We start from the raw sequence: 26,927 nt of genomic DNA on the forward strand, positions 1-26,927 counted from the left end.
TAATATTATATATGTTTTCATACACATTGAATGTTTTCTTTTTAAAACATAATCATAATAGTAAAATGTATTATTTTATCATACACATTTTAGGTTTTCTTTTGAAAAAAAATAATAAAGATATACAGTGTGGAGGAATCAGTTTACTGTTTTAAATTTATTTAAACTGACTTCATTTGATGCCAATTCAAAAAAAAAAGTTACATCTGTGATTCTAATTTATTTAATAGTTTTATAAAAATCAACAAACATCTGTGATTCTAATTTATTTAATATTTTTATAAAAATCAACAAACAGAGAGTGGAGGTGCATAAAAAAAGTAATGAGGGAAGATACAGTGTAGAGGGTATGTGTAATGAGGAAGAGGTAAATTTAAAAGGTAACTTGGAAAGGGCTAATAAGAATATATGAAATGGATGTGGGGCACATCAGCAGTTTGATGGAGGAAGGGTTTAATAATTACCTGTCACAGCATCATCTTGATATAGGTTAAACTTCAGTTGTTCATAAATATCTACAAAAAGAAATTCAAATACAAAGATCAATATTTCCAAACAAACCATCAGAAAACATGATAATCCCAAGAATCATATTCCCTTGGGTAGAATTTGATAAGTATAGTTAAACAAACAATTCCACTGCTTGGAAGAATTAAATTACAGAATCTATATATGGGTTCTAAATTAAATTTAGTTTGACACCAAAATAATGGAACATAATTATCTTTATTTTGAATTAAACAAAATTGAATATCTGCTACATAAAGAGATGTAAATTAGACTGTGGTAAAACTTGTTTGAATATCAACAGAATTTAAAGCTAAATTTGTAACTTACAGATAGTTTTAGCTTAGTTTTTCAATCATACACCTATGGAAATTGATCTTGACTAAAGTATGACTTAAACTACAACCTATGATCACTGTTACAGAACCACACTGTATGACTTTTAAATCATTATATTCTGGTTGGGTCTTTAAGTAAAACCTACACATGGTGAAGAAACATTCAAGGTTTCTTGTAGGATGATACTAGTAACCTTTGATATTTGAGGTATCCCTATGTGATTATTTCATGCACAGTCATACAGACATATTATAAGAAACTCCAAAAGAAAAGATTCTAGCAATATTCAAACCTACAGCAGTAAAGAATGAGTAAATTAGCCAGCCACCTAAATTAGGGAGACTCCCTCTGTGGGGGCCAGCAACAATGACTGTGACCGGCCATGACAATGACCCCATGTTTTTGGTAAAATCAATTCAAATATCATTCATAACCTTCAGCTCTGATACAATCTTGACATTTAACTACAGTTAACACTTATCATCCATCAAAATAAGTCACAAGATATCACTGCCTCTTTCTTATATCATGATCTCAAGAAATGTATGAAGCAATTAATACTTGCCTACAACACAAGCTTAGAGCAACAGCATGTACATTAGAGCTTACTTTTATATACATTTAGCTGCTGAATTCTACAACTTTAATACTGAAATCCATTCTTTAATGAGAACAGTTTCAATGTCATAACATGGAACCTTCCATTATACAAATATAACATAGTATAGGTAACATTTTGGTATACCTTGTCTGGCTGTACCCATGGCCGCAAGACCGAGACCTAAGCATCCTCCATGACGCACCATCTGAAATATACATGAAACAAAAAAATTAGTTTTCACTGTTTGGTTATATACAATTAATTTATACCATAGGCATATAACATGTTTCTGAATTCTTCACAAAATATCAACATGTTTATATAACATTCCTGACCTGTCAGTTACATAACTATATAATATTTATTTCATACCCTTACATAAATTTATTTATGTTATTATTACAGTTATATATTTCAGCAATAATTTGAAAGATATAGAGGTCTACAACTAATTTCTAAAACAAGAATAGTGCGATCAAAGAATTAAAAACTTGTGTTAATTTCTACTCTTTCCATATTTTAAAGTTTTATAGAAATCATTTCATAATCTAGAAATCTTCATCAAGATATTTTATAAGAAATGGTTTCTGTTTGAGTGTTCATGACGATAGATCAGTACCGCAAGTAAACATCAAGGTCAGACAATGTAGTATCAGTGCAGTCTTGCCTGACTTTTACTGTTCCTTTATACAAAATATATTGATTACATTTTGTAGGAGGCTATAAACTCCTTGAAACTTGTCAATACGAGGCAATGAGTCAAGCTCCTTGCTCAGGGACACAATTGCTTTCCTTTGACAGGGTTTGAACCCATGTGCTTAGAAATCTTTAGACTCCTAGTCTGAAATGTTCACTTGACCACATCTTCCCTACTAATAGGGATATTGAACTCTTTTCAAAATTGCAAATTATATTTAAAGTTAATTATATAAAATTCAGCTTTACAAAGTTAACTACTCACATCAGATGTGGCTTCTTTGACTTGGTTTAGAAGATAATCTGTAATGTTACCACCATGATTGGCATGAATCAAACCTGAAATAACATATTAGTTTATACAAATTTATTTTAGTTTGATTGTGTTGACAGCTACAAGCTTATTGAAACACTTTCGAATCCTTTCCTGGAACCAACCTGTACTAAGCAATGAATGTAAAGATTCTTGCTCAAGGAAACAACGGCATGCCCATGTCAGGACATGAACCTATATGGTAAGCAATCCTTAGATTACTAGTCTGACACATTAACCACTAGGCCATGCCAACATATTCAGTCAATTTACAAACTCAAATATTTAACAAGAGGGCCATGATGGCCCTGAGGTCGCTCACCTGTATATAGCCCCCCCCCCCCCCCCGGGGCCAATTTTTACCCAAGGGCTTTTATTTGAACAGACTTGGTAGACACCCATAAGAAGATGTTTCATGCTAAACATCTATGTTCTAGCTCATTGGGTTTTTTAAAAGAAGATTTTTTAAGTTTTTACTATACACATATAGTTAAAAACAATGACACCCCTGGGGCAGGGCCAGTTTTGACCCCCAGCTTTTATTTGAACAAACTTTGTAGATATTTACTTAAAGATGTTTCATGTATAATATCTAAACTCAAGCTATTTGAGTTTTTTCAAAGAAGATTTTTAAGTTTTTGCTATACACATATAAGGAAAATCAATGACCCCCGGGGCGGGGCCAGTTTTGACCCCAGGGCTTTTATTTGAACATACTTGGTAGACACCCATTAGAACATGTTTCATGCTAAATATCTTAGCTCTAGCTCTTTGAGTTCTTTAAAAGAAGATTTTTCAAGTTTTTACTATATGCATATAGGGAAAATCTATGACCCCCTGGGACGGGGCCAATTTTGACCCCAGGGCTTTTATTTGAACAAACTTGGTAGACATTCACTAGAAGATGTTTCATGCCAAATATCTAAGCTCTAGCTCTTACGGTTCTTTAAAAGAAGATTTTTTAAGTTTTTACTTTATGCATATAGGGAAAATCAATGACCCCCCGGGGCGGGGCCAATTTTGACCCCAGGGCTTTTATTTGAACAAACTTGGTAGACACTCACTAGAAGATATTTCATGTCAAATATCTTAGCTCTAGCTCTTTGGGTTCTTTAAAAGAAGATTTTTTAAGTTTTTACTATATGCATATAGGGAAAATCTATGACCCCCTGGGGCAGGGCCAATTTTGACCTCAGGGCTTTTATTTGAACAAACTTGGTAGACACTCATTAGAAGATGTTTCATGCTAAATATCATAGCTCTAGCTCTTTGGGTTCTTTAAAAGAAGATTTTTTAAGTTTTTACTATATGCATATAGGGAAAATCAATGACCCCCTGGGGCGGGGCCAATTTTGACTCAAGGGCTTTTATTTGAACAAACTTGGTAGACATTCACTAGAAGATGTTTCATGCCAAATATCTAAGCTCTAGCTTTTACAGTTCTTTAAAAGAAGATTTTTTAAGTTTTTACTATATGCATATAGGGAAAATCAATGACCCCCCGGGCCGGGGCCAATTTTGACCCCAGGGCTTTTATTTGAACAAACTTGGTAGACACTCACTAGAAGATGTTTCATGTCAAATATCTTAGCTCTAGCTCTTTGGGTTCTTTAAAAGAAGATTTTTTAAGTTTTTACTATATGCATATAGGGAAAATCAATGACCCCCTGGGGCCGGGCCAATTTTGACCTCAGGGCTTTTATTTGAACAAACTTGGTAGACACTCATTAGAAGATGTTTCATGCCAAATATCTAAGCTCTAGCTCTTACGGTTCTTTAAAAGAAGATATTTAAAGATTTTTCTTTCGGTTGCCATGGCAACCAGAGTTCTGCATGAAATGGAATTCTTTGAACAATCTTGATAGAGCTTCATACAAAGAGTATTCCTGCCAAGTTTCATTAACATTGGCCTTGCGGTATCATAGAAGATGTCCTAAGAATATTTAAAATGTGGACGGACGACAGACGACGGACGCCATTTGGTTGGCCATCCTAAAAGCTCACCTGCACTTTGTGCAAGGTGAGCTAAAAATCATAAACTACTATACAAGAGAAATATATCTAAACAAAATAATGTTAGGTATGTAAAGGTAATATAGAAAAGGGGGAGACACCCTCAGATGCAATGACAACAATAGGCATAAAATTACATTTGATACATACACACAGTAACACTCAAAAGTGAACGACTTCTCAGTCTTATTAGTCCTATTCTTTTTATAATACCTGCTTTCTAAAATCATACCTAGATTGTTATTTCCAATGACCTTTATATATTTGTGATCTTACCTAAAGCATAGAGTCCACCACCCTCGGAGTAAGCTGATCCTGGGCTGCTGTCTTTTGGTAAATATGTTGACATGAGATTCAATGCCTCCTTTTCATGTCCCTGAATATAATACAGTACATAAGTTTAATACATGTTATAAATAACTCTTGACCTACACATGTATATTATCTAGATATAACAAATACAAATTTCATGAATAAATATTAAATCAAATTTTACATAAATTTTAACTCAATGTACATATTATTGAAAATGATATTTCAAATCCAACCATTTCTAAGGAGTATTATTCAGCACGCAAATGTAAGTAGGGGATATAAAATCTATAATCATGCTTCTACTCTTAAAAGATAGTTAAAATTCAAGTCACTCCGGTGCTTTTAAGGTAAGATGTAAAACTTTTGAGACATCTATAATGGAAGAATATCTCCAGATATCAAGAGGGAACATAAGTTGAACATAAGAGACACTGATCTTTTATCAACAAGCTAAATAGCTTTCACCATGAAGGAATTCAAAGTCTATGCTAGATATGTCTTTACATTTTGTTTCAAGATTCAAGAAGTTAATTGTTTTCTTTCTTTTCTTACATAGTTACTACAGGTAATTGGCGTCATTCCCAGTGTCATAATATATCGGTTTTTTTGTCAACTGAGCAGCAAACAAATTCCAATATCCAGTCTGCCTGTGGCCAGTTGTTTCTAAAATACCCAAATTAATTTTTTTTATTAAGCTTTTCCCAAATTTAAACTGTGTTGGTGGCATTACAAAACTGTTGGAATAAAAGGCCTGATTTTTTTTCATCTTGTCTGACAAACTGACGTTGATATTGACTTACCTTGTGTATAACACCAAGACTTGCTGTGGCCGTGAATTTAGCCCAGTTTGTTGCTCTAGCTAGCCAATCAAGATTATCCCTAAAATATAATTAACATTGCTTACTAATTAACAGCATAAAATATTATATAAACACAAATCATTTGAAGTAGTGCAAGATCAGCCTAAACCTAGGTTATCATATATTTCACAGTATCAATAGGGGTTTTGAATCAAGCTTATTAGTGTCTTCACAAATTTTCTAATATGAGTAAGCTTAAATTTAATTTTAAACCTTATATATATACATGTTGTTGTTTCAAACTTAAATGTTATAACAAAGTATATACTGCAACATTTAGGTATTGCAGGCTGTCAACCAGGTCTTATCCAAAATAAAGGAGGAATATAGGAATATTTTAGCAGGAAATATAGGAGTTTTTGGACCATTTTGAGGCAAAAAAATAGGAGTTTTCAACTCAAATTGTTTAACTTACCAATGCTTATATAAATGTAAATTATTCTTACTTTTACATATGCTGTTTCTACAATAAAATGTCTACCGTATAAATGAAGGAAACCATTAGCAGGCTGTCCAGCACCTTCCGACATAAAATTAGGGCGAATTTTAGGGTAATATTTCAGAAATTTTAAGGCTAAAATTTGCAATTTTATGACTAAATAAACTAAGGTCCCAAAAGACCATGATGTGGGCTAACCTTTGCATATTTGACACATAAGTAACTCACAAATAATGCTCTAGTTTAGTTTGAGCAAAGGTGCTACCAGTGTGGACTCACTGGTCAACTCCCTCCCCTGCGGAAATGGTCATAGTCAAATCATGTTCAAACCATATTTTTTAAAATGGCTGAACATGTCAAAAAGAACATGTTCTACCTATGTTTTGGGAATGTTAATTTTTTTATAACCACAAGTGTCTAAAAGGAATTCTTATACAGTGAAATTCTTGCACAATGTAGCTTTTGAATATGGACAAATGAAATTTTTTGTAAAAGTAGGTAAAAAGTAAAAAGGCATTAGCCTTGTACAGTCATTTGAATAAATGGGAAGCATCTATAACCAACACAAAGAATTGCACATCAAAAAAGTTCATCACACAGACCATTCAATTGCAGTTTATCTAGATCACATAATTGCAAAATGTGTGTACATTGTAATTGGAAATGAGCTTTATATTACTGAACTGCCAAATTATTTTGAGTGTGATTAATTATATGAGTCTGCCTTTTCCTAAATGGGACCATATGAATGAAAGAACAAGAACTGAATGAAATTGATAACTTTGTGGCAAAATAAGCAATTTCTCCTACAAAGATACGAAAAGGATAAATAAATATGAGGGAAAGAATTAATTTTTCAAAGTTTATGTTAACCCATTCAGTACTTTACAATGTTGGTTTGATATTATGCAGATTTAAATAAAATAGTTGTAAGTAAACAAATTGTACATTAATTTTTGACAACTATTTATACATGTTTTTAATTAAGATTGTGTTACAACAGCTTCATAATGATCATTTTCAAATATGATATGATATAAATGGACCACTTCAGAAATTTGGATAAAATGAACAAACATAAAATTCAAGATATCTTGAGTTGGCAAAACAGTGTCAAAATATTCCAGAATAAGTGGACTCTTATGGTTATGATTTGAGTTTCAGGACCATGATATGGTAGTGTTTTTGCTGTTAACTGTCCACATGATTATCAACAACTGCTTTGATTATGAAATAGCAATGTTACTGACATAGTCAAAGTAACTTTTAGTTGAAATGAAACCATTTCAATGTCATCAATTTAGAGTTGGCAAATCATGGCCAAATCATTTTTGACCATGTTCAAAACATGGTCGACTTAGTTATGTCAGTGATTATTTTGACAGGGTTACAAGTTATAAGTATGTTTATAACAAAAGATAAAAATAATTAGGAATTTCAGTGAAAAAAATAGGGCATTTTTAGGAATTCCCTTCGAATTTTTCACTTTTTTAGGAATTTTAGGGATGCCCAGGACAGCCTGCATTAGCTTTGAACCACAGCATCAGCAGAAAGTTACAGCAATGCATGACCATCATCTGAATGGTCACCTGAAATAAAGTTGACATACTGATGCACTGCTTTTTATGGTGACCATGCAGATGGCTATGTGGAGCACAGCAGCCTTGAGCATAGTAATGTGATGCTGATACAGGCATACACATTCCCTTACCTGTAAAATACAATAGGCCAGAAGCAGTACCAAAATTTAAATCTCTTTGAATTCCTCGGCAATATATTTTAAAAAAAAATATAGGAAAAATATTCAAAATATAGGAGAATATAGGAAAAATAGGAGGTTTTTTAAAATATAGGATTCCAACCCAAAATATAGGAGTTTTATAGGAATATAGGAATTGGTTGACAGCCTGGTATTGTAAGTGTAGTTTACCTTAAGAACTGGTCACTGGTTGTGCCACAATGCATGAAAGCATTGGCTACCACAGTAGAGGAATGGCATACTGAATTACGAACTGCTTCCTGTAAAAAAAATATAGCAACCTTACATTTATACTCTTTTAATACCTTTTTTACCGAAAAAAAAATTTGCACAATTTCTAGATTGCTACTTTTCCAACAATAAGTGTCATTACATTAGTATGTATTGTATTGATGATTCCAGATTTTCCAGAAACAAAATGAAATATTGGGTCATTTCTTTTGAATTCCAGAAACAAAATGAAATATTGGGTCATTTCTTTTGAATTCCAGAAACAAAATGAAATATTGGGTCATTTCTTTTGATTTCCAGAAACCATTCTGCCATGACCATTGGGTCATTTTTTTCTATATTTTCTTTTGTTGTAATAGTTGGCCATGGCCCCTTATTCATCAAAACAAGAGTTGTCTGAGAAGCAGTGCACTAAGTGTTGGACAGTAAACTGGTAATAGAGCAATTAATATTAAAGTGAATGACTGTTAATGAAAACTAAACAATCTGATGCTTTCTCTTTGGAAAGTATGATTAAAATTGAAGTCTAAGGCTTTTTTTTGTTTTATTCTACTTAATAAAGGCAATCATCCTGAAATTTAAAGGTTGGAAACAAATGGTGCTCAAACGATGTGTGACAGTAAAACAACAGGGCAAATACAATAAGTCTCACAAAATAACAATTTCAAAATAAATTCACAGAAATAACCATTTAGATGGCTTATAAGAAACAATAACTTACTTTTGTGGTTTTGAGTACAAGTAGATCAGTTTTATTGTTTCTAATTAAGAACTGTAGATGTAGATCAATGGTTGTGTCTCCACCGAGGATGATCATTAGTTTAGTTAACCGGTCTTGTAGTTGTTTCTCCGATTCAGTCTAAATATATACAATAATACAAATGACTAGTGAACAAAATGTTGAAATTAATGTTAAGCTTATGTTTAAGAAGTCTACAATAGGTTGCATGAATATAGATGATAAGTACAGGTACATTTAAAGGTACATCCTACAGGATTGAATGAGGATTATCTTCCTTTCTTTTTATATTGAAACTCTCTATCATTTTTCAATTTTTTCAATTGATATAGCAACCTATTTTTGTATGGCCAAGAAAAATCAATCTCTCCTTGTCTATCCATGATCATCATTAAATTTAACCATATAACTGTATGTGATAAGTTTTTGCCACCAGAATATAGCCAGACCAGACTGCAAATTCATGCAGCTTGACTATGCTGTTAGCCGACTAATTTTTCATCTTAATATCCCCAATTGGTAATAGACATTTCCATAAATGGAAGCTGGACAAATCCATTTAAGAAATTCAGCAGGTTAATGGGACTCCACTGAGCACTGACATTGTTTAACCTGACATTTTTCGAGATTCATGTTTCATTTGATGAAAATCTAGACAAATAACTTGCATGCAGAATTTCAGATCATTTGATTGATCCGTTATTCCAGAATAATTATTCTATTTGTGAAAAATGACCCTTATAGCACAAAATAAGATTTTAAATATATTTCTGATTATATTTTTTAATTATCATTTGCATATCTTTTTGTTTTAAGTGCCCCATCTGACCTAAGTAAGAAAATCAAATTTTTTGGACCTCAGTGGAGTTTCTTTAAGGGTTAAGAATTTCTAATACATGGCAAAATTATTTCAAATCAATGAACCTGAGTATATATCAGTAGAGGTCCCCATTGATGTTTTCTCAACTCAAAATGCCATATTATTTTATAATAAACACAGAAACAATGCAAGAATTCTTTAACAACCAGGGAATACATAGCAAAGCATATGAAACTATATTTTTTCATAGTTATTTGCAGAACAAAAACACCACCTAATAATTAGGTAGAGAAGACCACGCCTTTAAGGTGAATAACCAGCTTCTCTTTCTCTTCCTTCACAAGTATAATATAATTACTGGTCTCACTTGGATACAACGAACAAGATGGTGTGCAAAAAAGGTTATCAATCCCAGTTAATTATACCTCCATACCCATTAAGAGCATCAATTATATGTAACTGTCTCCCTTGTCTCATTAGTCACAGGAAAAGTTAAAACCAACATCACCTAACAAAAGCTACTGCAGTTTTATATCATATTGATATATATTATGGTCAAACACTAACCAGGCTTCACAAAAAGAAGTTCTATTCTGTAGCTAAATATTCTCCATGTTTTTGTTATGAAGCTTTTTTTCACACAAGGCTGAAGGCAGTAAAATAACGCTTCATTGTGTTTTATATTACCTTTAAAGCAGCATGCCTCAACATTCATGCTAATTTTCATGAAAATTTTAAAAATATATTTAAAAGTAAAATATTGTGAAGTGATCAAGGAAAATAATTCGCATTTTGCAAACAGCTTTGGCAATCCACATAATTTCATAAAAAGGGTAAAAATGATCAAAATTAGCCCTTATCGCGTTAGCAACGCAGTAGAAATATGGTGATAAATACCGCAAAATCAGCCCTTAATAGCATATTACATGTAAATCATTACTTGAATCTTGAAACGTTTTACTTTTCTTAAAATTTTAGCACATTTTTCTCAAATTTAATTTTCTTGAAATATTTTGGCTTATCTGGAGGCATGCAGCTTTAAATACTGCAGTTTTATATCATACTGACAATGATATGGTCATACAGTCATAGGGCCACTTCTTAAGTTTTCAATAGTGGTTAGAAACACTACAAAGTACATATCTACTCCAATGATTTATTTCAGATTTGATCAGACAATTGGTCAAATTTAAAGAATATAATTTTTCATAAATTATTTGAGTGTTCATATATGCCATCACTAACAAGATGTGAAAAAATATGGTTAGGAGGATGGGGGCCATTTGGGATTAGCTAATGGATCACCTACATGTGCAACATTGTAAAAATGAAATTCCAATGTGTAAAAATTTTTTAAAAAAAACCAGTTGTGATCATGATAAATTCCTACTGGTAGCAGATAATTCTGTGTGAAATGATTCATCAATTATATTTTAGTCAGCTCGTTTTGCTGACAAGACAGCAAAAATATATAACATTAGATGGAGAAGAAGTAAAGCTGCCTAAGGGATAACCAAGGTAATGGTATCTAATGAATCATTCTCACTTACTTTATACCATCCATTTTAACCTTAAATCGGTGTGTTGTTCTCTGTATTCAGAAAGAAATTCAGTTTTATCTTACTAAAAATCTTATCTTGTGTTGTTTTAATGAACAAAGTTTCTTGACAAGGAAAAATTAAAATTTCATGTCCAGCTTAAGTACAACCACTTTAATTTGAATGATCATTTAACCTGTGTTAGGTTTTAACATTGCCAGACTAATGTCCAACCTCACCATATGGTCATTGTAATAGAAACTGAACATTGTAATACACTCTACAGGGGCCCTTTCTTTTTTATGATAATAAGTTAACAACTTACAAGTGTTTTTTCTTTGGTATCTTTCACAGGTGCTGGGGCTGGTGTGCTACCTTCATCTGTTTCCATCGAGGTCCTAAAATATTTCAACATTTAAAATATCTGACCTATCAATATATATATTTACTATCTTCATTAGGAAAAAGAGCCTGACAAAAGTCCTCTTAATTTCTTTAAGGGGATATGAATAAATCAGTCCCCTCTTACATTAGAAGTTTTTTTTATTACTTGACTTGAAGAAAAAGAGAACTTAAGAATCTTTAATCTAAACAATTATGTCATATGGAGCTATAGATCAGATTCGTCTCACAAGGACATGTAACAAATTAGCATCAAAATCAATGAGTCAAAGTGGCTACATTTTCAATGTTTCATCAATAAAGTTCAGTTTCCTTATGCTGATATAAAGGGAGATTAACCTGTATTTTTAACTTTTATGATATTCACATTTATGTCCCTTTACATAAAGCAAAAACAACAAAGGTTTCAGAGCATTAGTTCATCCCACTTGAATTAGAGAAATGGTGATATCACAAAGTAAAATATAGGTAATTTGATTTAAGATATAATACTACATGGAAAAGTATTTTCAGTCGTAAAAATAAGATAATTCAATAACAAATAATATTGGTAATCCTATTTCAAGATAATGCTTTAAAGGACATAATTGGCTTTTTGTATTAGATAAATATATAAAATCTAAAAGTTTTTTTGTTTTGTTTTTTTTTATTTTAAGAAAATGCCACAGAGAGATCGAAATGAAAATAATTTTATATGTACAAGTTGAAATGATAATCATATACACAATATACAACTAAAATAATTAGATAGGATGACTTAATTATATTAAACGATAATGGTGACAAGACTATAGTTTTACCCTTCAGCAGTGTCTGTATCTTTATCTTTATCATCAGAGCTGGCCTGTACAGGGGTAGTCTCCTGTACTGGGGTTTTCTCAATGGTGATAGGTACAGGGGCGGTGGCACGCAGGGTGGTCTGTACTCTAGTCAAGAACTGTTGAGTGGCACTGTCATACATGTCAAACGCAATCTGATATGCCATAAGTACTGATGTCTGTAATATAACATCAAACATATGTTTATATTTTAAAATGTTTATATATATTTTCTACATAATCTGTATACATTGGTAAACTAGCAAAAAATACTTCATTGACATACTATCATTTCAATTTTCTGTAAAGTACAGCATTATAAAAGTGATTATTTTATTTCATTTTCAATAATGTAAAGAATCAATTTTATTGGTTTATTTAATAGAGGATATTGAATGAGTGTAAGTTCAATACTGAATTTATTGCACAAGTTGAATGAAATTATATTATGCGAGCCTCAGTGGTGGCGAGCAGTATGTTATTTGATTGAACGAGTTCAATAAATTCAGTAAAGAAATTACACAAATTAAATATTCTATTTATCACACACTCAAATTAAAGACCTTTAAAGTAACAAAGTGTCATTTTTCATTGATGCGCCTAACATTTAGCGTGTTTTTACAACACAAATGACGTCACGTCAAAATATATGCACGGCCATGCAATACCATTTTTACGGAGTCGCAAAATAGGCACGGGTATGTGATAAAATCATATAAGTAATAACTGAAATAAGTGACTTAATCATTTACATCATTTACCTGTATATTTGTATCATTGTTTTTATTATTCAAGTAACTGACCAAATTGTTTCACTCACTAGCCTTATTACTAAATTATATATACATGATCAGTTTAATTATTTAAATCATTAAAAGGTATTTATCATATCTTAACACCTACTTCATCTCCTTTCACAAGTTTTTCCAACACTTCTGCTACTGACTGTGCATCATCCAAAAATATGTAGCACTGTCAAAAAGAAATAATGTATATCTAGTAATTTTATTCCAAGGTGAATGATATATGAATATTACTACAAACTAAACAGGTGCAAGTGGCATGATGCTACCTGATTACTGTAACTGGTATTATTAATGATTTAAGTGTTTGTAGCATGTTGATATTTGAACGGTCAAATTTCAAACAAAGCAAGTCAATAAATCAGTAAACATTAACTGTTTTAATTCCAAAATCATGTCTAACATTTGAAGGATATGCAAGCAAAACTTATTATGATAAAGTAATATAGATTTAATATGTTCACTTATGACCAGTATAAAACACAAACATCAAATACAGTAAAAACAATACTCAACAGCCAAATTTGTATGATCACATAAATACTTTAACCCCTACATCTCTTCAAAATCAACAAGTTAGAAACACAAAAACCATTTATATATAAAGTATAAGCACATATACATACCTGACAGACACTGATAAAGTCTGGTGTAGTAAGACCCATATAGAGTTTAGTTAGTACACTGAGTACTGTATTTCTGAACTGTCTATTCTGTATAAGGGACATGGTCACTTTCAAACTGTATGACAACATATAGTTAACATCATCCTGTCAAATACAAACATATATTATACATATATATCTCATATATATCTCATATCTATAAACTGAGTATAAAGACACCAAAATGCCCTTCTATTCATCAAGCACTGACAGTCATCTATAGGTAGAACAAACTTCTCTAGAACTTCTGTACAACTTTGTTAATAGTCATACACTATATCCCAATTTTTTTTATTTATTTTTTTTTAGCGGGGGGGGGGGGGGGGGATATGGGGTTTACTTTGCACAGTATAGGTCATATGGCTACTTTCCAGTCTTACTGGTGGAAGAAAACCTCAGTTGCCCCTCTGTACTTTATTTCAGGCAACAGGTACCTGAGTAGAACCACCAACATTCCATAAGCCAGCTTGATAGCTCAACCGACAAAAACCTTTGTGGATCAAATTTACAGGGTTAAGAGGCAAGATGTTTATAGTCAACAACCTTAACCTGCCGGCCAAGAAAGTTCCTTTTTTATCCCAATACTTATTATAATGTGTACAATAATTTTTCAAACTAATATGCTACTCTACTGAATAACAGGTAATTTATCTTACTGATAACACTTACACTATCTAGAATGGCTTTTTCAAAGATATCTATTCTTCTGGTCTCTAGAGCAATGCCTACAGCCTGAAAAAATAGACAAAAATGTAAGAATATATATAATTGCTGCTAATATTGTTGCTGAGAGATGACATAGATGATGTTATAATACTGCATGATTGTAACATTGGCTTTTATTTGACAATCTTGACATTGATATTTCCTACATGTATATACATACCTGTTTTCATCTAAACTAATTTAAAAATACAATTATGCAGTATATAAATACATCTGACATGTAACATGGCTTTTTATAATAATGCAAATAAATTTCTTGAGTTTCAATTGCCTAAAACATTTTGTAAAACTAGTTTCATCATTAAAAGATCTGACATATATTGACCGTCTTAAAAAGCTTAAACTGCCAAGTCTAATACATCGCAGATTAAGAGGGGACATGATTCAGACGTTCAAAATAGTAAAAGGCTTAGATGACTGTGTGTTTGAAAATTTTTTTAGTTATTCGGCATCAACAAGGGGACATAATTTAAAACTAGAAATGCCTCGAAGTAGAACAACTCATTGCCTACATCAGTTTTCAAGACGTGTAATTAAAACATGGAATAATTTGCCAAAAAATGTAGTAGACTCAAAAAGTGTTCATGAATTTAAAATAAAACTAGACAAACACTGGACCGGAGACACTCCATATAAAGTTTAAAATGTTATTATTGAAAAATTATGCTGTTAAAATTATACAGCAGAGTGAACAGAAATAGATATAAGTATATATAATTAAACATAGAAGTGGTGAGAGCAATAAGAAGAAGTAGTGAAAGATTGTCAAAAGAAGAGGGGCTAAAAAGGGCTTGGTCCTTCCATCAGAGCCCAGAATCATCCTACAGGTATCATCCTACAGGTATAACATATCAGATATACCTTGAAGAACTGAAGCACGCTAAAATAACAATGTTTTCTACCTTGTACATGGCTAACTTCATGTGTGCATAAAAAATCTTTCCATGGCATATTTCTTGATTCAAATATCAGTACTTCAAAGAAATAGTTACACACACAATAATTACGACTTTAAACTCAAAATTTCTCAGAACTGCGCAGTGTATGTGTATCTGCAGAATTTCTGACCTCATTTCACCATGTGCGTTTTTTCCCGCATTTCAAAGAAAAAAGTCTAAGTTGCTGGGGTTTTTTTTATTAACTTGTCTTAAGATAACAACAGCATTATTTATTATTTATACAAGTTGTTGACTGGATATATGATAATATATAGCCTTGCAAGCGCCTTGGGTCATATTTATCTCAGACTATAATTATTTTCCTGTATTTGTCAGCAACTGGTCTAACTAATTTTATAATACTAAATGTTTGTATAAAATCACTTTTCATAGGATAATCATGATGCTTACATAACCTATATAAATGGTTGTTGACAATTTATGAATTTTTTTTTAGTTTTTTTTTTTCAAATACAAAAAGTTTTTTTTTGTACAACATCACACGAGGGGTTTGGTTTATACATGTATTTGTTTCCAACAGCTTTTACTGGGCTATTTAACTTGTTAATATTCTAAATTAAAAGATTTAGAGGGGGGAACAACACATCAAAACACCAGGTCAGTTTATATATCTATTATAACTACTGGTTTTGAGTAAGATATACCCTTCATCAGGTTATGATTTTGACTATAAAAATGTTAAAATTCTTTCTAAAAAAACAAGAAGAAATTTAAAAAAAAAAAAACTTTCTAAACACAGAAAATGAAAAAAACAAACACATTTACATTAGATATGCTGATAATACATTACATAGTGACTAACAAAGATTTTTCCTACCTGTTTGAATTGTTTGTCATCAAAACATCTTTGGAACATTCTGTTGACAATGACTTCAAGTCGACTGTCAATATTTTTTTGTTCTGCTTCAGCATTTTCAGCATTGGCTACCCTTAATCTCGTATAATGGTCTATACATTTGGCTGGATAGATAAAATAGAAACCATATATGGGTATGTTACATAAAACACATCATTACTACACTACTAAAATGACAGTCAAAAAATATTACAGTTTTGTTGAAATAATCATGGGGAGAATCCCAAAAGGGTCAAAAGAAAAGAAAAAAAGTTCCATTTAAATCACTAAGCACAATTTTTTTTCAATTATCAGTGGTAGAATTAAACAAATTAAAGTAAATCCAAACTATCAATTTACGTCAAATCAGTCAAATTTTCCCTAAGCTGTGTGGAGCTGTGGCACAGTGGTTAAGGAGACTGCTTCTCAAACCAAGGATTGTGAGTTCAAGCTAATTGGGGTCATGACAATGTCTCTCTTTGTCATCAGTATTTGTAAGTTCCAGGAAAAGACAAGAGAAGGGTGCAAAATAGCTATAAGCTACTTTTATTTTCAAGCTTAAATATTAATAATGTTTAAACTAGCTGTCCCCTGTTTTAACACCAATCTTTAGTTAACAACATTTGGAGTTCATTAATTTCAAGTGGCTCTATTTGTATGTTTATCTTTAAGTAAAATTTCTTAAATTTCAAAATATATGCAGAAGCAAACTTTTAGCTAGAATAGAAGAAAAACCTTTTTTTAAATAGGAATAAGGCACTTTTGAAAGATAAGGAAAACATTGCTTACCTATAGTGGTCTCAACATACTCTGATGTGTCATTTACATTAAACAGGTTGCCGGCACCAAGGGCATATGTTAATGATTCTTCAAATGCTCCAAGATGATAATATACCTATTAAAGAAGAGCACATAATAAGGTCAAACTAGCTGAAAGATTGTCAATTTTTTGTGTATAAAATAACATGGTATCAAGTTAATCAAGATATATAGCTTGATAACCTCCTACAAGCTGGAGTGAGTCCTAAAATGAAAGGCATCAAATTCTTTTTTTCTTTTTTTTTTGAACCCACATAGAACAAGAACACGGTTTGAGGTCAGTTATCTCAACAACAGATGGTCCATGTATATTTTACACAGCATCAGTGTTATACAGTGGTCTTCTAGGTATCACAGTAAAGGAAGCTAATTACATCAGGCACCACAAGAATAATAACAAAACATTTCAAGCACTAATGACAATAATTAATTATTTCATTATGGAGTCAGGCCAGCCTTTCTATATCTGTGTATGACTAAATACTGGTAGAAATGGTGAACAAGCCAATGAAGAATATTGCATAACTTACTTTTGAAGCCACAAGGGCTGCCAGATCTCTTTGCTTGAACCCGGATTCTTCATAAAGAACCTCTCTGCAAATATCAACAAGAATAATTATTAAATTACAGTAAAAGAACATGTAGAGACTGTGACCATATTGTTATTTTTGGATAAAATAGCAATGTTTAGCAACCAGAAATATTTCCTTTACAAATGTATTTCAACTGTACGGAAAACCCTATTTTTTAATGTATACAACATTATACATGAGTTGAAATCACTCTGGCATTTGTTACAGACACATCCACCTATTAAGATTTTTACCGTAGTCAGATATATATTAATATATAAATATGTAATATCAGAGTGCCATGACCATGTTGTCTGTTACGACACCAGTACTGGTAAGTTCCATGAAACAAACTAGAAAAACACCGATATCAGTTGCATGAACTTACAGGCCCCTTAAAATGCTATATTTTTCATCCCTCAAAAACTTTTTATTTTTAGGTTTCCTATCTTAAATACTCATTGACTGTACAGCTGAACCATTTTTGCCTCTTTTGCATTTTGAAACTTAGTCAAGTTATAGTGATATATAGTGTATGGAAGTCAAAATACCACTTTAGCTTTTGCTATTTGTATGTAAAATTAGTTCACAGTCAGCATTACTTGCTTCCAGTGATATGCATCAAATTCTTGAAATCCATTATGAAATATCATTAAAACACTATTTTTTCCATTTTGAAGAACAACAAAATGTATTTATTTTAAAGGTATAATGTGCCATTAATCAAGTCTAAATATAATCATGATGATTGTTCAAACTATTACTTAGATTATAAAATTTACACTTACATCTTGTCAATGGATTCTGAGATTTCTGCCCAGAACTGGTCTACAATCTTGTTCAGCTTCTCTAAAGCAAAAACCTGAAAACAAATTATACATTCCCCATAAGTATAAACAAAACAATGCTTATTGTAACAGTTAAAAACACATCAAATAACATATTATTTTTCTCTTTTTGGTTTCTGGTCAGAGAAAATAATGAGGTTCCTAGACCTGTTTGAAATTTGCTAGACAAGACAAACAGGCAACACACTGTCTCACAAAGATTCCATGTATGTTAATACTATTTCAGACATGATTTCAGGACAACCAAATCAGCTTGCTAAAATAAGAACTTAACATGAAATACATCACTGTCCTCTAGGACAGAACAATGTAGTAAGAGTAAGTTATTTCAAGTGACCTACATGTATACTATAGTTGTTTGTTTGATTGGTTTTTATGTCAATTTTAACATACTTCAGGTGATATCTTCGCGGTCTGTCCACCTAACTTGCTTTCCAGGATAACTAACCAGTACGATAATTACCAATTTCACCACAAGTGACCAACTACTAATTGCACATGATTTATGAATCAGCAGTGAGAGACAATGTCCATTAGACTTTTAATGTCAGAGATTGTCACAGAGAAAGTAATGTGTTATTAAAGAACTATTACTAAATGAACACTGAAAATACTGCCCTATGTACTACAAATATAAGTTGTTACTCACCTTAAGCTGGGGTTCTGGTTCATCTAGCATAGACAGCACACCAGCTATAAATGTAAACAATATATATAAACAGATAGTTTACCTCATTTTGCGCACTTGAAGCTGGCAATTTATCAAATGACTTACTGGAGGGCTAGGCCTAAAAGTTGGTGGATGAAAGCAGGTTATGTGTGTGTTTGGGTTTGTTTACCCTCGCCACCATAAAGAGACCACATGGGCGAGCAGAAAGCAGGTTAGGATTTGTATAATGGAGAAATATAATAGTAAGTAACATTTAGCTTCTACAAATGGCTATCAGTTTTAATCAATATCATCAGAGAAATCGAACGTAACCACTGAGTCTTAAAGCTACTATCCAACACATTGTAGTTTGAGTGTTTTTTAAATAAAATGTCATAAAAAGATAGAATTTCACCTCAGGCTAGTTGATATGTTAAGACACAGACACTTGGGGTTTGGAGCTCAAAACGCCTTTAAAATCCAAATAAAATGCATATTTGTCAATCCCAGCACATGTACTGATCATATATATCAAAAAAACTTAATATAAGCCGTTTTGAAAAAAAATCATATTTCAACATCTATAATAATACACAAGATAAAAATGTTCGCCGGAAAAAATCCGCACCCCTACCGTCATAATCACCATGTATTTTATTTCATTTCCAATATTTTCACATAATCCTTTGGTCCATCGACACAGAAGATATAATTCTTCACGATGATGGTCAATTTTAAACTTCAACGGTAATATAAACAACGCAACAGCCGAAATAAACATCAATATTATCGCCGTTTTTTTTTCAACGACAAAATCTTTCGATAAATTCAATGGACCAGACGGCTATGAACGAAGCTTTCCGATTATGTGGCCCCAGCTTTGCCGTGTGCAAAATGCGCAGCGCTTTTAAGTTTGGGAACCACATAATCGGATAGCTTCGTTCATATGTATGCAATTATAAAGCAGTGGTATCTGTGTTTGAAATCAAAGTAAACCAAACATTATGGATAACTTCACACAAAAGTCACCTGTTTATCTACACAGGAAAACAACTTCTGATTTTCTCACATGGCTCTATGTATGTATACACACATTTATTTATTTAATGTTTTTCTAATACAATGTATATATTTCCTGTATGCTATTTTACAGTTTTGAATTAATTTGCTGGCAATTTTACTTTGCAACAAAAACTTAATTTAAAGCTACTTTGATTGACTTAAAAATGATGCAAGACATCACTTTTAGTCTAGCTTTGCCACAAATTAATTTTTGGTTTAAATAATAGGGCAATAACCACTACAGTATAAAATAAGAATGTTAACTGTTCATATGGCGACTTTCCAACTTAACTGGTGAAGGAAGACTTTGAGTGCCCCTTCATGCATTATTTCTGGCACAAACAGGCACTAGAGTAAAACCAGTAAGCTAGCTGTATAGCTTTCACAAATTTAAGAATCTAATGTCCCTGGTAAGATTTGAATTATATGCGGTGAAATAAAATACAAAACTTGACCTGTTTGCAGACAGCATGCTCCAGGTTTCTGCTGCAAAAGTTCTTAGCAAACTCTGAGTTCAAAAGGGAAATAATTAAGAAAAAAAACATTTGTACTCCAGAAGCATGACTTATATGGACCCAGGGATTTACCAAACCTTTTTATATAAGGGGTCCCTTGGACAGAGGTTATCATTAAAAACGGGGGTCCATCACAAAATTTTGGGGGTCCACTGACTTTGCTCATAGAAGAAGTATAGTAAGATTGCAATATAAATGACTGTATAAGTGTATTGATTTAGATTAATTTCTCAAACAAAAACAAAAAGCAACTTTTTAGTATTTTGACTAGAAATATTCGTTCGTCCCATAGCTCTTACCATTTGTATCTATCTTACATGATAGACGGGACTATTCTGTCACGTTTCGGTTTTGTGGACTGCTAGGATGATGTACTTGTTTCAGTTACAGTTGACCAGTTGACCAGACAGGCTCATGGGTGTCTCCTTTTTAGTTTTGAACCACCCCCACCCCAAAAACTTCTTAAGCCATTGTTTAAACCGAAAATACTTTCATAGATAACGGTAACAACTGAGCACTCCAAATAAAGCATTCCTGACAATAATATCTGGTGTCGTGGTTTGAATGATAGCATAAAGAGGCGTGATGTTTTCAATTTATTCAATACAAAAAAAGCTGATATACTTTGTCTACAAGAAACGCATTTTGTAAAAGATATTGAAAAAAAAGTCTACTCTGAATGGAATGGTTTATGTTTTTTTAGCCATGGAAAATCTAATGCTTAAGGGTGTGCAGTTTTATTCAGAAAAAAAATTTAAATATCAAAATCAAGTCAATTAACACTGACAATTTTGGATGTTTCATTATTTTACAGGAAAATGCTTTTTTGAAACTAGATACTTAACGTTAGTTAATATATATGCTCCAAATACAGATAGTCCAAGCTTTTTTTTAAAAGTATTTTTGATACTGTAGACTCACTTGATGACAATAATTCCCTTATAATTTGTGGAGATTATAACCTGGTTCAAGACCCAGATCTAGATTATCATAATTATAAAATCCAAAAAACTAATAATATAAAAGCCAGAAATTTTTTTATTGGATATTATTAAAGATAAAGATCTTATTGACCCTTTTAGAGAATTACATGGCGAAATTAAAAAATTTACATGGAGGCGTACAAATCCTATACAACAGGGGAGATTAGATTTTTTTTCTTTTATCAAATGATTTGTATCAGTATGTAAAAATGTGATATTGATGTGAGTTATAAAATCAGATCATTCAATAATATTTTTTAGATATTTGTTTTTCTCATATTTGTCATGGTAAAGGTTTGTGGAAATTAACAATGCTTTATTACATGATATTGAATATTTTTAAAAATTATAAATGAAAAATTGATGAAATAAACTTCATATTGTATACCAGTTTATAATATAGACTATATAATAGATACAAAAAATAAAGACATTAACTTTTACAATCAATTGATGAACTATTTTTAGAAACACTTTTTGATGGAAATAAGAGGTAAAAAATATTTCATATAGCTCCTATAAGGTTTAAGAGAAAAATAATTATGAAAAACAAATAATGGAGGAAATATCACTCATAGAACAAAATTTGACAATTTGATAATAAGACAGACTCTTACATTTACAAAATGAATTAAATCAGATAAGACATAATAAATAAAAGGTTCTATGATTAGGTCAAGGTCACAATGGATTGAATCTGGGGAAAAACCTTTCTTTTTTTTTTGAATTTAGAAAAAAATACTGTGCTGAAAAAAATATTCCTTTTTTAGAAATGGATAACGGAACATTTATTTATGATCAAAAAGATTATACTCACACTACTTGTTGTTTATAATAAAATCTATATAAAAAAGTGAACTTGACTGATGAATCTGTTATTGATAGAGAAATTAGGAAATTGTGATATACTTACTCTGACTCATGATGAAATGTTAAAAACTAGAAGGTGTTCTTACATATGATGAAGTTTTCTTTTACATTGAAAAATATGAAGAATGATAAAAGCCCAGGTTGCGATGGATTTACGGCTAACTTCTTTAAAACCTTTTGGAATAGAATTGATCATTTTGATGTTATAGCTATAAATTTTGCTTACAGAAATAATACTTTTGGTAGAAATCAAAAAACTTGGTATAATAACATGTATTCCAAAGAAAACAACAAGAAACATTTTTTGAAAAATTGGAGACCAATAACTTTATTAAATGTAGTCTACCAAATTAAGCATCAGGTAGTATAGCAAATAGATTAAAAGGTGTTCAGATATTTTAGTTTTCAAAGGATCAGACAGATTTATAAAGAATAGATATATAGGAGAAAATACCTAGATTTTATATGACATAATGAAATTTACAGAAGATAATAATATACCAGGGTTTAGCAATGATGATAGATTTGGAAAAAAGCATTTGATACTTTTTCTTTTACATTATTGAGAAATGTCTTTCATCTTTTCATTTTGGGGCTATGCTTAAAAATGGATATCTTTGTTTCTATATAATACTGAAACTTGTGTTTATTTTTAAATGGGTTTTTATCTAATTTTTTTTAAAGTGAACGAGGCTGTAGAACAGGCGACCAATTTTCCCCATATATCTTCATTTTATGTGCAAGAAATTTCAGCTATAAAAATTAGGCAAAGTAAAGATATTAAAGGTATTACAATAAGACGGTGGAGGAATATAAAAATTTCACAATTTGCAGATGATACAATCACTTTTATTAGATGGTTCAGAAAAATCCCAAATGCTTCTTTAAACTTGTTAAATACATTTTCAAGATTTCCGGATTTAAAATAAATTTTGACAAAACCAAAGTTATCTGGATGCTCTTTAAAATATAGTACTAGATCAATTAAGCACAAGATTGGAAAACTGTACATGGAGGTGATACACAGTTTAATTGTTAGGGTTTACGTATTCGATGTTGATTAGAAAAAATGATTAACTTTTAAACTTTAATCGAAAAACTACAGAAAGTAAAAAATATGTATTAGCCACTGGAAAAGAGAATGTTAATCCAATTGAGAAAATTTACTGTTGTTAAATCAATATTGCTTCCATTATTTACCATTGTTTTACAAGTTTACCAAACACCTAGTACTGTTTATTTGAAGAATTGAATGACTTATTTTATGATTTATATGGGAGGGGCTAAGGCAAAATAAACAATCAGTAATTACTAAAACACTACAAGAAGGTGGTTTAAATATGACTGCCATTAAAGTTATGTTCATAGTTTAAAGTAAAAAAATGTTTAGAAGGTGTGTTAGTAATAGCAGCAGTAAATTTATAAAGCTAGTGAATACATTGTTTGATTATTGGTAAAGTTGTTTAACACAGGTAAAAAATGTTTTGTAAAGTAATTATCAGTAAGTTAAAAAGCTTTCTGGATTGATGTTTTAAAGGCTTATATGATGTTTATTAAAAATCTTCTATAGATAATATTAGAGCAAAAGTTTAATATGCCACTTTTTTACAATCATAATTTTTTATCTGGAACAGATATATTTTCGATTCAGATATTGTATGATAAAGGCATCAGATTTGTGAAAGATATTATTAATGAACAGGGTAATTTTGTAGATTTGAATTATTTAGAACAGGTAACAGTAAACAAGTGAATTTTTTTACAATATCAAGTTTTAAAAACAGGCAATTAAATTTTATATAAACGGCTAAATATGATGATTTGTAATAACTTGTTTAATGTTCATACCCATTATAAGTTGTTATATAAAACCTTATTTTGTTCATGAAATAGTAATAAACAAATTGTATATTGAAACTTTTAGTTAAGATTCAGATTTCACCGAAAAGTCAAGAAAGTGAACACATGCTTTATAGGGATCACATTAACTGGCATTTAATTTATAGTTATGTTTTCCAATTGCGTACAAAAGATTCATACATTCATGGTTCCAAACAAGAATTATTCATAGAATTATTGCTAAAAATTCACTTCTGTTTAAAATGAAAAATTGAACAATAACAATGTGTACTTTTTTGTAATTGTTATGAAGAAACACTTTTGCATTTGTTTTGGGGAATGTCACAAGCTCCTCAAGGCCTTTTCAATATCTGAAAGATTAACTTAAATAATTTTGAAGAATTTTCAACTGTAAATAGTTATTTTAGGTTCAGATCTAAAGATTTTAAAATATGACATTTTGTTTTTTTAACTAAAAAGATATATTATTTGTCAAAGAGAAAAAGGTCGCACCCACAGTATTGGTTTTAAAAATAGCTCTTAAATTAGCAGGAATATTTATAAGATACAAACTTGACAGAAGATGAAAATAATAGATGGGCAATTGTAAGATCTTTAAATTGAAATAAACTACACTGACATACTGAATTAGATAAATAAATTTAACCTGATAATACCATTTCTTAATTAATGTTCTTACATTGTACATATGGTTTTTTATTATAATCTGTACTTACTCGAAGGGTATAAGCTATGTGTGTTGAAATATCTTTATTAAAATGTATAAAAATTATACCCGATTTCCTCCCATCTACATACACATCTGTATGGTATATTGACAAAAATTCATGGTAACTTATACCTCTTCATATATATATACATATTATATATATATATTTTTTTTTTTTTCAATAACAGGCAGCAAAAATATAGCTTTATACTCAAAATTTAGTAATTATTTTAATATTCTGATGTATGAGGTACTATTATATCTATAAATATGTACTATTATATGTATAAATGTTAAAAGGAATTTGAAATAAATGGGGTTACCCAGTTGGGGCCTGAAAAAAAAAAAAAAAAAAAAAAAAAAAAAAATTACTTTCATAGATAACGGTAACAACTGAGCACTCCAAATAAAGCATTCCTGACAATAATATCTGGGATACATGAGTGCTCACTAATGATTGGTTGGTATTTTAAATGCGGACAGTAACTAGCCAATAAACTGACAAGTTACTATAAATACCCATTGGTGATTCCCAGGACCTTCACCGGTGACGAAAACATTTTAGATATCTAAACATATGGAAACCAGAGTTACTCTAAACAATTTCTCTAAGAATTTATCTTAAAATATGGAAATGACAGTTACGTTAGACAATTTTTCTGCATCCATGTGTAAGCTGAATTTATTTTTTGTGAAGGATGGCATTAAAGCCATTTCATGGGTATATGACACAGGATCCTGCGTGTGGTAAATCCCTGGGACCAAAAGGTGATGCTACATGCCAAATATCTATGCTCTGAGCAGTTTATTGTTGAAGAAGTATTGAAAGGTTATGGTCTGAATTAACAAATTTTATGTCATGCAACAATCCATTTCATTCAATGGAACTCCTGACTTTTAAGTTAAGCAATCCCTTGCCAGTTTTTGCTGTATGCTTTATTTACCAAGAGTCGTGGGCATTTCTAAAAATAGACCAGTGATGTATGATGATGTCACAGGAACAAGCAGGGAAATTACCCGAAAATGATTTAACTATTACAATATTTACAACTTTTTAACATCAAATTATAAGAAATATTACCTTCCAAAATACATTTTCAACCATACAAAAAGTCATTTACGATTTTAACCCACCCACGACTCAAGGAAAACCACGACTTAAGGAAAAGCAGCCATATACACTGTGTAAGTGTCGAACACCGATTGTCTAGACATTAAAAAAAAAATCCGCTAAATTTTACTGTTTTTTTAAATTCAGACTTCCAGAAATACCTCTGTCCGACGGACAAGTCCGATAAATTTTGATTAGGTCCGACGATTTCTTATTCCGGATCGGTCTGACTGTCAAGCTTTTATCCAAGTCGCATGTATACAAAATGGCGCCGCTAAAGTTGCCAAATGGGGAAAAAACAAAAATCTATGTCAGAGAAACGCGGAGAACAGCAGTAAAGGGATGCAGTGTTTTTTTTCTTTATATAACTACTACCCTAAAACGGTAATGTTCCCAATAGAAAATAGACATTAAAATTTCCTATGTTTAAATTCCCAAAATGGCTTTTAAAAATAACCACAAGGCCAAGTGATTTCTCTGAAATTATTTAAATCCAACATATTCATATAAATCACCACTCAATAGTTCACCCTGGACAGTGGAAGCTGTTA

General features: G+C 31.2%; 1 protein-coding gene across 1 annotated transcript in view; it reads right to left on the minus strand.

Annotated features, from left to right (window-relative positions):
- The window catches only part of LOC132728867 (26S proteasome non-ATPase regulatory subunit 1-like), a 46,983-nt gene that overhangs the window by 18,775 nt on the left and 1,281 nt on the right, over positions 1-26,927 (minus strand). Inside the window, exons 2-18 of the mRNA XM_060714555.1 lie at positions 19,267-19,310; positions 18,558-18,631; positions 17,728-17,791; positions 17,168-17,273; positions 16,361-16,503; positions 14,528-14,590; positions 13,820-13,963; positions 13,294-13,362; positions 12,373-12,569; positions 11,496-11,568; positions 8,795-8,932; positions 8,014-8,102; positions 5,585-5,663; positions 4,746-4,845; positions 2,409-2,482; positions 1,592-1,652; positions 465-515 (exon numbers count right to left, since the gene is read on the minus strand). Of these exons, the coding sequence (XP_060570538.1) occupies positions 465-515; positions 1,592-1,652; positions 2,409-2,482; positions 4,746-4,845; positions 5,585-5,663; positions 8,014-8,102; positions 8,795-8,932; positions 11,496-11,568; positions 12,373-12,569; positions 13,294-13,362; positions 13,820-13,963; positions 14,528-14,590; positions 16,361-16,503; positions 17,168-17,273; positions 17,728-17,791; positions 18,558-18,631; positions 19,267-19,310 (1,569 nt within the window). The remainder of the gene's footprint in view (positions 1-464; positions 516-1,591; positions 1,653-2,408; positions 2,483-4,745; positions 4,846-5,584; positions 5,664-8,013; positions 8,103-8,794; positions 8,933-11,495; positions 11,569-12,372; positions 12,570-13,293; positions 13,363-13,819; positions 13,964-14,527; positions 14,591-16,360; positions 16,504-17,167; positions 17,274-17,727; positions 17,792-18,557; positions 18,632-19,266; positions 19,311-26,927) is intronic.

This window comes from Ruditapes philippinarum, unplaced genomic scaffold, assembly GCF_026571515.1.
Source record: "Ruditapes philippinarum isolate M1 unplaced genomic scaffold, ASM2657151v2 ctg1317_1_1_1_1, whole genome shotgun sequence".
NCBI classification, from domain to species: Eukaryota; Metazoa; Mollusca; class Bivalvia; order Venerida; family Veneridae; genus Ruditapes; species Ruditapes philippinarum.